The sequence below is a fragment of the Danio aesculapii genome, chromosome 11 (genome assembly GCF_903798145.1).
Source record: "Danio aesculapii chromosome 11, fDanAes4.1, whole genome shotgun sequence".
NCBI lineage: Eukaryota > Metazoa > Chordata > Actinopteri > Cypriniformes > Danionidae > Danio > Danio aesculapii.
In genome coordinates this window covers 45,213,146-45,226,342 of record NC_079445.1, presented here as the reverse complement: position 1 = coordinate 45,226,342, position 13,197 = coordinate 45,213,146, and the positions used below count along the sequence as shown (strand labels likewise).

The 13,197-nt window shown below is 38.1% G+C and overlaps 1 protein-coding gene across 1 annotated transcript in view; it reads left to right on the top strand.

Moving 5' to 3' along the window:
- The window catches only part of LOC130236936 (CLIP-associating protein 1), a 108,718-nt gene that overhangs the window by 69,560 nt on the left and 25,961 nt on the right, over positions 1–13,197 (top strand). The window contains exons 20-29 of the mRNA XM_056467692.1: positions 2,011–2,118; positions 2,430–2,573; positions 4,892–4,999; positions 5,496–5,555; positions 8,380–8,483; positions 9,399–9,422; positions 9,656–9,903; positions 10,929–10,992; positions 11,858–12,021; positions 12,289–12,367. Coding sequence (XP_056323667.1) covers positions 2,011–2,118; positions 2,430–2,573; positions 4,892–4,999; positions 5,496–5,555; positions 8,380–8,483; positions 9,399–9,422; positions 9,656–9,903; positions 10,929–10,992; positions 11,858–12,021; positions 12,289–12,367 — 1,103 coding nt within the window. The remainder of the gene's footprint in view (positions 1–2,010; positions 2,119–2,429; positions 2,574–4,891; positions 5,000–5,495; positions 5,556–8,379; positions 8,484–9,398; positions 9,423–9,655; positions 9,904–10,928; positions 10,993–11,857; positions 12,022–12,288; positions 12,368–13,197) is intronic.

Genomic DNA, 13,197 nt, shown 5'->3' with positions numbered 1-13,197 from the left:
AACACATTTATGAAGACTAATAATTACAGCTATTCTACTGTAAACATTTATGAAGACTAATATTTACAGCTATGCTACTGTAAACATATTTATGAAGACTAATATTTACAGCTATGCTACTGTAAACACATTTATGAAGACTAATATTTACAGCTATGCTACTGTAAACATATTTATGAAGACTAATATTTACAGCTATGCTACTGTAAACATATTTATGAAGACTAATATTTACAGCTATGCTACTGTAAACATATTTATGAAGACTAATATTTACAGCTATGCTACTGTAAACATATTTATGAAGACTAGTGAAGCTTATACCTATTGCTTTTTTTTATTGTGGTTCCAGCTGATTGGTGTGTCTACAGTTTTGCTCCTGTATTTTGCACCATTATTCCATCATGAAAGATTTCTCTGTCAAAAGCATCCAAGTGTGTTTAGTGATTTGCAAATCACTTTGTGTAATGTTTTGCAACAAGTGTGTAGCCGACAATGTGCTTATAGTTGTGCAGATCTAGCCTTGTGTTTTGCTGCTTGAGTGTATGGTTTTGCTAGTTGTGGGGGGAAAGTTTCATTTTAGTGTGTTAGCAATCGTGAAAAACTGTAATCAAGGGACTAAGCCGAAAAGAAAATGAATGAATAAATAAGATGCACATGTTCAGATCATTTTACTGCTATATAGTTTGTAAAATGCATGCAGCAGAAAGATGCTGTGTAGTTGAGCTTCATCATATTTCGTTTTTATTCATCGAGTGGCAACAGATTAATTTCTGCTGTGCTTTATAGACTGCAGATCATTTCAGAGCAGCTTCAGTAATTAACAGGAGTTAGGACAGATGTTATGATGGAGGATTGTAATGCTGTTGTGCTTCTGCTCTTATCTGCTCAAAGACGCTGCTGGTAATGTGGAGGGTAAGAGAAGTGTGTGTGTGTGGTTGAGTGCATGTGTGTGCGTGCACATATAAGTGTGGGTGATGGTTGTATATTTATTTATTCACTTATGCGTTTGTGTGTGTGCGTGTGCGCGCGTTTGTTTGTTTTTGTATGTGTGCGTGCGTGTGTCTGTGTGTGTGCGCATGCAAATTTAAGTGTGTGTACTATGCGTGTATATCCACATATAATTGTGTGTGTGTATGTGCACATATAATTGTGTGTGTGTGTGTGTGTGTGTGTGTGTGTGTGTGTGTGTGTATCTGTGTGTCCGTGGACATTTAAGTGTGTGTGTGTGTGTGTGTGTGTGTGTACAAGTGTCTGTGTCAGCACGCACATATAAGAGTGTGTGTGTGTGTGTCCGTCCACATGTAATTGTGTGTGTGTGTATGTGCACATATAATTGTGTGTGTGTGTGTGTTGGTTATAGTTTTTGTCTGTTATGGAGATCAGATGTTGTCTTGTCCACATTTATGACAGAAAATCAGACAATCATTAATAATCCAGCTGTATTCTCCGGCTCCTGTATGAGCAGCAGGGTCTTGCTTTAGTCAGTGTGAGTCTTCACAGTGTCTTCAGTTTGTCCATGTGAAGACGTGTTTTACAGTGTTTTACAGTGTTTGACAGTGGTGTTTGTGTTTATTACAATAATATATAGATAATTACAATAATATACATTCAATAAATTTAATATAGATAATTACAATATGCATTTGTCATAACATAATATTGTCAGTTAGAAAGTTTTTGTGAATGTATACTTGTGTGTGTGTGTGTGTGTGTGTGTGTGTGTGTGTGTGCATGTATTTATATATGTGTGTTTATACGTATGCGAGTACATACACACACATGTACATATATAAATACACGCACGCAAATAATAACTATTACTTTTTATCATAAATGCATATTGCAATAATATAAAATTTATTGAATGTATAATATTTACCGTCAAGCCAGGGGTATGCAAAACTTCGTGCTTGACTATATAAATATAGTATATCGAATGAAATTGAAAGTTGTACAGCTATTGAAAAGATTTATAGCCACCAGTGTCATGTTGTGCTGTATTTACAGGTCGAGTGCGCACCAAACGCCAGAGTTCAGAGACGACGGCTGGAGGAGGAGCTTCTGTGACTGACAGCAGGGGGCGGAGCCGAGCCAAAGCTGCCTCCCAATCACAGCGTGAGTTTGGGATTCGGGATTTATCACTCAAATATAAACACAGGAACATCATGGCACATTATAGTTCACACAGATGCATATAATCACCTTTAAGAGTTTCTTGAACACAAGAGAAGATATTTTGAAGAATGTTGGAAACCGGCGACCATTGACTTCCATAGTAGAAATCAATACAATTTCAAAATATCTTCTTGTGTCTCCGTGTGTGCCGCTTCATCAGCTGTTATTCAAATATGATTAATCACCCGCTGTATTAACCCAACACGCTGACTCTGCTGAGGTGTGTGTGTGTGTGTGTGTGTGTGTTTCAGCGGGCAGTCGCTCCAGTTCTCCACGAAAGCTCTTGTCGTATGGAAGAGTGTCTGGAGTTTCTGCATCACACACTCACAGACTCGGTAAAATACCTCGCAGTCAAGGCTGCAGTCGAGAGACCAGCCCGAGCAGAGCAACACACGGTAAACACACACACATGCACATAGACGTGCTAATATTGTACTCATACACACACACACACACACACACACACACACACACACACACACACACACACACACAGACACATAGAGATGCTAGCATGCATACTCTTACACTCTAACACACACACACACACACACACACACACACACACACATATATACATCATACATAAACACTAACAGTGACACACGTTAACATGCATACTCATGCACTCACACAGTGTACACGTGCACACACACAAACACACACACACACACACACACACATAGAGATGCTAACATGCATACTCTTACACTCATTCAAACACACACACACACACACACACACACACGCTAACATGCATACTCATACACTTAAACATAAATACACACACACACACACACACGCACACACACACTAGTTTTCATGTGTTGTATTCAGTTGTTTGTCACACTTGTTTGAGTCTTAATTACTTTAATAGTGATGCTGCTAATGTTATTAATCTCTCGTGTTTACAGTTTTTGTTTTGGTATTTGTGTTCATGCGATGTTTTGTTGATATAATTATTTAGTTGAAATAGCACATATTATATTTGTATTTTAATTATTACATTTCTTTTCATCATTTTTGTCAGAGGACTGTTATATTACTGTTGTTTTGGTGTTTGTTAATTATGATTGGTTCAGATTTTCTGTGTATTTTGTTCTTTTTCAAATTATTTTTCCCTGATTTCCTTTTCATTTCATAATTCGTTACAGTTCATATCTCTGCTGCTGCTGAACAGAACAATAACTTTTATTTATATTATTATTGTTATCATTTTTATTGTTATTATTAATGCATACTTGATGTGTTCGCCATATTCTTGTTGTTCTCTGCAATTGGGGATTGGTATTTTATTTTTGTTGTGGTTGTTATTGTCATGTGTACAAATATATATACACACATATATATATATATATATATATATATATATATATATATATATATATATACACACACACACACACACGCTCACCGGCCACTTTATTAGGTACACCTGTCCAACTGCTCGTTAATGCAATTGTCTAATCAGCCAATCACATGGCAGCAGCTCAATGCATCTAGGCAATTCAAAGAGAGCATCAGAATGAGGAAGAAAGGAGATTTAAAAGACTTTGAACGTGGGATGGTTGTTGATGCCAGACGGGCTGCTCTGAGTATTTCAGAAACTGCTGATCTACTGGGATTTTCATGCACAACCATCTCTATGGTTTACAGAGAATGGTCTGACAAAGAGGAAATATCCAGTGAGCGGCAGTTCTGTGGGCGCAAATGCCTTGTTGATGCCAGAGGTCAGAGGAGAATGGCCAGACTGGTTCCAGCTGATAGAAAGGCAACAGTAACTCAAATAAGCACTCGTTACAACCGAGGTCTGCAGAAGAGCATCTCTGAACACACAACACGTCCAACCTTGAGGCGGATGGGCTACAGCAGCAGAAGACCACACCGGGTGCCGCTCCTGTCAGCTAAGAACAGGAAACTGAGGCTACAATTCACACAGGCTCACCAAAACTGGACAATAGAAGATTGGAGAAACGTTGCCTGGTCTGATGAGTCTCCATTTCTGCTGCCACATTCGGATGGTCGGGTCAGAATTTGGCCTCAACAACATGAAAGCATGGATCCATCCTGCCTTGTATCAGCGGTTCAGGCTGGTGGAGATGGTGTAATGGTGTGGGGGAGATTTTCTTGGCACACTTTGGGTCCATTAGTACCAATTGAGCCTCGAGTTAACACCACAGCCTACCTGAGTATTGTTGCTGACCATGTCCATCCCTTTATGAGCACAGTGTCTCCATCTTCTGATGGCTACTTCCAGCAGGATAACGCACCATGTCATGGTGTGAATCATCTCAGACTGGTTTCTTGAACATGACAATGAGTTCACTGTACTCAAATGGCCTCCACAGTCACCAGAGCTCAATCTAATAGAGCACCTTTGGGATGTGGTGGAACGGGAGATTGGCATCATGGATGTGCAGCCGACAAATCTGCAGCAACAGCGTGATGCTATCATGTCAATATGGAGCAAAATCTCTGAGGAATACTTCCAGTAGCTTGTTGAATCTCTGACATGAAGGATTAAGGCAGTTCTGAAGGCAAAAGAGGGTCCAACCCGGTACTAATAAGGTGTACCTAATAAAGTGGCCGGTGAGTGTAAATAACTTGTGTGTGATATATGTTACGTGTGTATGCATATATTGTTTGTGTGCATGATGTTTGTAATGTGCGTGTGTGTGTATATAATGGTTTTGTGTGTATGTGTGTGTGTCAGCACGGGGCAGTCGTATCCCGAGACCCAGTGTGAGTCAGGGTTGTAGTCGTGACACGAGTCGAGAGAGCAGTCGAGACACCAGTCCTGCCCGCGGCTTCAGTCCTCTGGGTGAGAGTTACACTTCTAAATGCTTAATGGGGCTATTTTCGGTTTCATAAGGTTTCTTTTACAGACTGGATGTTGCAATGTAATTAAAATATAACCAGTTAAATAGACTTCAGCATTCATTTAGTTGTTCAAGCGTAAAACGATATGAAAGACCGTGTAAACGCCTGCGCCATCAGGATCAGCAGGCGAGCGCTGAAACTCCATTGACAATACTGGGGTAAAATACATGCTCATATTTTAAAGAGATGCTTCTTGTCCGGTTTGAGACCATCTTTATATCGTATATCAGTCAAACAGTGAAGATAAATGACTTTTAAAGAAATCAGATCTTAAACGTGGAGATTTTGTAATGTATGACATTGCACAGGAAGCTGACTGAAGATTAAAAGTCCCAGTTCTTTGGGTGTGTTAGTGCACTGAGGAAATAACCTGTTTTTCTCTGCTTGAGGGTTGTGTTTGAATGTGTGTGTGTATATCTGTGTGCGTCTCTTCCCAGCGTCACACAGACACTGTCGCTCCACGGGTGCACTGACGGGCACTGATGGTCTACAGACAGGTGATTTTCATCATCATCATCATCATCATCATCATCATTAGAGAGTGTGTGCAGTACTGATGTTCATCCACACAGTGGCGCCACTGAGCTCAATCCTCACACACTGAACATTGATGTGGAGCGCTCTGCTGTTCTGCGCATTTACAGCCCCTTATTTGTGACTCTGGACCACTCATAAGTGTCTGCTTTTCGAATTGAGATGTGTACATCATCTGAAAGCGGAATAAATAAGATTTCTATTGATGACTGAGGTGTTGCAATATTTGGACAATATTTTGGATTGGAAAATCTGGAATCTGAGAGTCTAAAAAAACTAAAATATTCAGGAAATCACCTTTAAAGTTAGCTAAATAAAGCGTTTAGCAATGCATATTACTAATCAAAAATTAAATTTAGTTAAATTTTATTTATTTTACTTAATATTTAATATTTTATTGATTTTTTGGCGTAAAAGAAAAATCAATAATTTTAACCCTTACAATTTATTTTTGGCTGTTACTAAAAATATACTCGAGCAACTTAAGGCTGGTTTTGTGCTCCAGGGTCCTGTATTATTGTTTATTTTTCATGCATTTTTATTGTGAAATGTGTATTTTTTTTGTCTTTTATGTTTGCATATTTAAAAGTCATTTTTGGGGAAATATGTGCTTTTATTTATGTTTTTTATTTCTATTTCTGTTGTTGGTGCATGTACTCTGTTGTATTTTACATATATAAATGAGTTCAGAGATTTCATCCTAATCTGGCGTAATATTCATCTATTATTTTTGAATGGAAAAATGTATTGCATCATAAACAAACATTAGAATCCCCAGAGATATTTAATAATTGAACAAAACTTGAACCATCAGATGGCTCATAAAGAGATTACTTTTGATCATTTATTGTATATTTATTATACATTTTTATTTGAAAAACCTTTTCAGTGTGCCTTAAGACCCACATTTGCTTTTGATTTGCAATGTTTGTCATCTAAGACTGCTTTTTTATTGAATATTCCAACACAATCTCACGGCAATTCGTAACTTTTTGCTTTAGTGGCTAATTCGTATGAATTCGTACGATCTAATTCGTACATTTTCGTATGATTTGCTCATCCCCCAATGACGGTTGGGTTAAGGGGTGGGGTTAGGTGCCACGCCTCCTTTTTAAAGTCGTATAATTTCGTACGACTGAACTCGTACGAATTCGTACGAATTAGCCACTAAACTGACAAAACGTAAAATACTTGCGTTTTCTCGTGAGATCAGGCTGAATATTCAGTTGCCGTTTCTTATATATTCGTCACATGCAGAAATAGTTTGTATTTTGTCTGTGTGCTGTGATGTTGAATTATTGGAATCATCTATTCGCATGTCATTAAAATGCAGTTTTAATTTCTCCTTTATTTTATTCGTTATGCATTTCTGTGACTTGTATACACATGGACATATATGCAAATTACATAAATGACATACAAGTTCATATTTGCATTGCGCATATTTAAAATATGCCATATATGCAGCATATTTCAATATTTCATTTTTTGTAGCCATTGAAATTACAAATATGTACATATATAATAGCTATAATGTTATATTTGTGTTCATATAAGACCGTATATAAACACATGTAGAACGTTATAGTAATTATATAGCTAATATATTTATATTTGTAATTTTGGTTGTTGAAAAAAAATTGCGACAGCCACATATGGCAGCTATTTTTTGCAATATTTGAAAATATATATTGCATTTACATATGGAGCCAGATCAGTCTCAAAAATAAAACATTTACAAAATAAAATTCGTACACGCACAGCACAATTCACATTTACAAAATCCAATTTGTAAATTCAAAACAATTCATAAATACAGCACACAATTTATGAATTCAAAAGTAAAAATCGGAAAAATTTCCGCCAAATGAATTGGATTTGTGTATTTATGAATCACGTTTTGAATTTACAAATTGGATTTGTGTATTAACGAATCACGTTTTGAATTTACCAATTGAATTTGTGTATTTATGAATTGTGTTTTTAAACTTACGAATTGGATTTGTGTGTTTATGAATCACGTTTTGAATTTACGAATTGGATTTGTGTATTAACGAATCACGTTTTGAATTTACGAATTGGATTTGTGTGTTTATGAATTGGATTTGTGTATTTACAAATCGTGTTTTAAACTTACGAATTGGATTTGTGTGTTTATGAATCACGTTTTGAATTTACGAATTGGATTTGTGTATTTACGAATCGTGTTTTAAACTTACGAATTGGATTTGTGTGTTTATGAATTGGATTTGTGTATTTACAAATCGTGTTTTAAACTTACGAATTGGATTTGTGTGTTTATGAATCACGTTTTGAATTTACGAATTGGATTTGTGTATTTACGAATCGTGTTTTAAACTTACGAATTGGATTTGTGTGTTTATGAATTGGATTTGTGTATTTACAAATCGTGTTTTAAACTTACGAATTGGATTTGTGTGTTTATGAATCACGTTTTGAATTTACGAATTGAATTTTGAATTGACAAATTGGTTTGTGTATATTATAAATCGTGTTTTACAAATTGGATTTGGTATATTATGAATTGTTCTGAACTTACGAATTGGAGTTAGTAAATATGAATTGTGTTGTGGATGTATAAACTATGTTTTGTAAATGTATTGTTTCTGAGACTGATCTGGCTCCATATTTACATTATGGCTTATTTTATACATGTGAACTGCAAGTATAAACTTGTATGTCATATATGTCATTTGCATATATCAGATTTGTTTGTGCATGTGTGTGATGTCTAATATATCTCTGTGTATGTGTGTGTGTGTTCAGATCGATTCGGGCTCCTCCATCAGGCTCGTATCTCTGCGTCAGTGAACGCCATGCGGATCCTGAACACCGGCACAGAGGTGGAGGCGGCGGTCGCAGACGCTTTGGTGAGAATCAGATCTGTCTCTGGTCATTAAAAAAATCATTGCCAACACGTAGTGTAAAAGAAAAAAAGGCCATCATTTCAATGCTAAAAAAAATCCGTAACCTGGTTACCAGTAAGTTTCCTCAGTACTGTATTCACCAGCATGGACCACACCACACTCTGAGCTAGACTTTATTGTAGTGATGAAATGGGTGGTAAGGGAACAGTGGGATGAAGGGGAACAGAAGTAAGAGGATAAACAGTGAGCAGGTAGTTAGGTTGATCGGGCATCCTACGAGGATGCCCAGAGACTCAGAGTGAGGGCACCGTCTCTGCAATATTTTGGTAGTGTGATTAGGACCCCCCAATTCAACCTAGGAGGGAAGAGATGTGTTTATGAGGATTGTTAATGGGAAGCAAGCTAATAGAGGGAGGGAGGTTGGCTTCGAGAGAACGAAGAAGAGTGCTAGGGGCTGGTTTGTCTTAAATAAGTTTTAGGGACTAGGTGATTGGTTGAGGCAAAGTAAGACGTGGTCCTGCTGCCAAACCTTTGTTATCAAATTAACTCCATTATACAGTGAATGACCGTAAATGGACTGGCTTATTTGTTCAATCTGTCCCTGCTATCATACTGTGCATAAGTTGTATAAATCAGTTCAGAGAAGCAGAGAAATAATTGTAAATTAGCATTTTTTGTTGTTTTACATGTTTATTTTTTCTTGTCTACAGTAAAGTAGAGCAGTGACTGCAGATTAGAGGAAAATAGTGCTGTAAAAATACTACTAAAGTCTGCAAATGTACTCAAGTAAAAGTGCACTTTCTCCTGAAATGACTCACTAAAGTACGATTCCTGTGTAAAACGAACTCACAGTTACTTGAGTGTTTGTAATCTGCTGCGTTACACCTCACTGACGTGTTTGGCTTTACTCTGCTTCAGCTTCTGGGAGACTCCAGGAATAAGGTACTGAAACTAATAAACCTTCTTCAAATGTTCTCCAGTAATGCTTTTATATTATCATAATCATCTGTGGTAAATGTTGTTTGTATGACGCTCACTTAGCAAAAGCATGGACTGCGTGACGGCACCTTTTACAATGCTGATAAAACCAGACAAGAGTTATGAAAGCTGAACATATCTCTACTGTGTGTGTGTGTGTGTGTGTGTGCGTGCGTGTGTGTGTGTTTGTGTTTCAGCGTGGTCAGGTGCGGCGGCGGTATGAGTCTCCAGGTGTGTGTTCAGATGATGATGTGAACAGTGATGCGTCAAGTGTGTGCTCTGAGCGCTCCTTTAGTTCTCGTAATGGCGGCGTAGCTCCACATCACCTGCGGCAGACAGAGGATGTGGCGGAAATCCTGAACCGCTGCGCCAGCGCTAACTGCAGTGAGAGGAAAGAAGGACTGATGAGCCTCCAGAACCTGCTGAAGAACCAGAGAGTACTCAGGTACAACACACACACACATACATGCTTTTCAGAATAAAACTCAATTTTTCTTGTTGTTTTTTAAAAATCTAGAACCAAAAAAAAAACAGAACAGAAAGCAAAATCTCTACAACTAAAAAACCGAGTCTAGAACCAAAAAATTTAGAAGTTAGATCCGAAAAAAGTCTACAATCTAGAACTGAAAAAGTCTACAACTGAAAGAAAAATCTAGCACCAAAAAAAAGTCTACAACCAAATAAGTCTAGAACCGAAAACAAAGACTAGACCGAAAAGTCTAGAACAGAAAACAATCTAGAACCGAAAAAGTCTTGAACCAAAAACACAATCTAGAACCAAAAAACATCTAGAACCAAAAACAAAGTCTAGAACCAAAAACACAATCTAGAACTGAAAAAGTCTAGAACTAAAAACAAAGTCTACAACTGAAAACACAATCTAGAGCTGAAAAAAGTCTAGAACCGAAAACACAATCTAGAACTGAAAAACGTCAAGAACCGAAAACACAATCTAGAACCGAAAATACAATCTAGAGCTGAAAAAAGTCTAGAAATCACAATCTAGAACTGAAAAACATCTAGAACTGAAAACAATCTAGAGCTGAAAAATCTAGAACGAAAACACAATCTAGAACCAAAAAAAGTCTAGAACCAAAAACACATTCTAGAACTGAAAAACATCTAGAACCAAAAACACAATCTAGAACTGAAAACACAATCTAGAGCTGAAAAACATCTATAACTAAAAACAAAGTCTATAACCGAAAACACAATCTAGAAATGAAAAATGTCTAGAACAGGAACAGAGTCTAGAACCGAGAAAAAAGTCTAGAAGTGGAAAAAAGATCCATTCTGAAATGCAGGATACAAAATTGCAAGTTTTTCATGTAATTTTAAAAATGTAATTTAAAAGTGAAAATGAATCAAAATTGAGCATTAACTAATGTCGTCATATCGGTGCCGCCAACTTTTCAAATGGACATTTAAATAGAGTGTATGTGTGTGTGTGTGTTTGTTTATTGTTTTCAGTCGTGTGGAGCTGAAGCGCCTGTGTGAAATCTTCACCAGGATGTTTGCTGATCCGCACAGCAAGGTGACTTTTATCTGAACACAGTCACATGACTCCTGCTATATCTGATGATTAATAAACATCTGCTGTTTGTCATCACCTCTGATGCTCATGTTTTACTCTCTTTCATCCTCTGCTGATTGGTCAATTGATCAGAGAGTAAGTCTTTACTTTCACTTTGAATACAATAGAAGTTATTATTATTATTATTATTATTATTTGTACTATATTTGTACATATTGTGCTCATTTCAGTCTTAAATCATTTGAGTTAATGTTACTGGTTCACTCAGAAAATGTGACTGAGGCTGATAAGATGTCAGAGATGCACATCTCAAATGTGTGTGTGTGTGTGTGTGTGTCATGTATATATACATGTCTATATATGTGTGTGTGCACGTGTGTATATGTGCATGCTTGTCTAGATCTGTGTGTGCATGTGTATGTGTGCACGTGTGTCTATGTGCATGTGTACATGTATACGTGTGTTTGTATGTCTGTGTGCACGTGTGTGTATGTGCATTTGTGTGTGTACATGTATATGTGTGTGTGTGTGTGTGTGTGTGCGTGCATGCGTGTGTATTCATGTATCCGTGTGTGTATGTGCATGTGTGTGTCTGCGCATATGTGTGTTTGTGCATGTGTGTGTGTGTGTGTCTGTGCATGTGTCTGTGTACTTGTGTATGAATATGTTTGTATGTCTGTGTGTGTGTGTGTGTGTGTACACGTGTATGTATGTGCATGTGTGTTTACATGTATATGCGTGTGTGTATGTCTGTGTGTACATTTGTGTATGCATGCATATGTGTGTGTCTGTGCGTGTGTGTGTATGTATGTCTGTCTCTGTATGTGTATATAAAATGTGTGTGTGTGTGTGTGTGTGTGTGCAGGTGTTCAGCATGTTTCTGGAGACTCTGCTGGACTTCATCTCTCTGCACAGGGAGGATCTGCAGGACTGGCTCTTCATCCTCCTCACGCAGCTGCTGAAGAAGACGGGGGTCGACCTGCTGGGGTCCGTACAGGCCAGAGTACAGCGGGCGCTCGACGTCACACGGTCTGAGCAACACACACACACCTACATATACATACATACACACACATGCACACACATATATACATGCACATGGATGCATGCATGCACACACACACACACGCATGCACACATACATACATGCGCACACACATATACACACAGATTCACACACATACAGAAATATATACATAAACATGCTCACTCTTGTTCTCCTGTGTGTGTGTGTGTGTGTGTGTGTGTGTGTGTGTGTGTGTGTGTGTGTGTGTGTGTGTGTTCTGGTTTTCTCAGAGAGTCGTTTCCATACGATCAGCAGTTCAACATCCTGATGCGCTTCATTGTTGATCAAACACAAACACCAAACCTCAAGGTGGGTCACGTCGTCCTGCTCATATACACACACATATATAAACACACACACACACATACGCATGGTCATATATGCACATGTGTATGTGTGTGTATAAACGGTGTGTGTATGTGTTTGTTTGCATACATAGTCATATGCAGTATGCACGTGTGTGTGTGTGTGTGTGTGTGTGTGTGTGTGTGTGTGTGTGTGTGTGTGCATGTGTCTGTATGTACACTACCTGACAAAAGTCTTGTCGTGATCCCAGTTGTGAGAGCAACAAATAATAACTTGACTTCTAGTTGATCATTTGGGAAAGTGGCAGAAGGTGGATTTTCCTGCTGGATCATCTGTTGATCTGCATCTCAATCATCACAAATACTGCAGAAGACCTACTGGAACCCACATGGAGCCAAGATTCTCACAGAAATCAGTCAAGTTTGGTGAAGGAAAAGTCATGGTTTGGGGTTACATTCAGTATGGGGGCGTGCAAGAGATCTGCGACATGAACAGCCTGAGATATCAAGACATTTGTGCTGCCCATTACATTACAAACCACAGGAGAGGGCAAATTCTCCAGCAGGATAGCACTCCTTCTCATACTTCAGCCTCCACATCAAAGCTCCTGAAAGCAAAGAAGGTCAAGGTGCTCCAGGATTGGCCAGCCCAGTCACCAGACATGAACATTATTGAGCATGTCTGGGGTAAGATGTAGGAGGAGGAGGCGTTGAAGATGAACACAAAGACTCTTGATGAACTCTGGGAGTCCTGCAAGAAGGCTTTCTTCACCATTCCAGATGACTTTATTAATCAGTGATTTGAGTCATTGCAGAGATGTATGGATGCAGTCC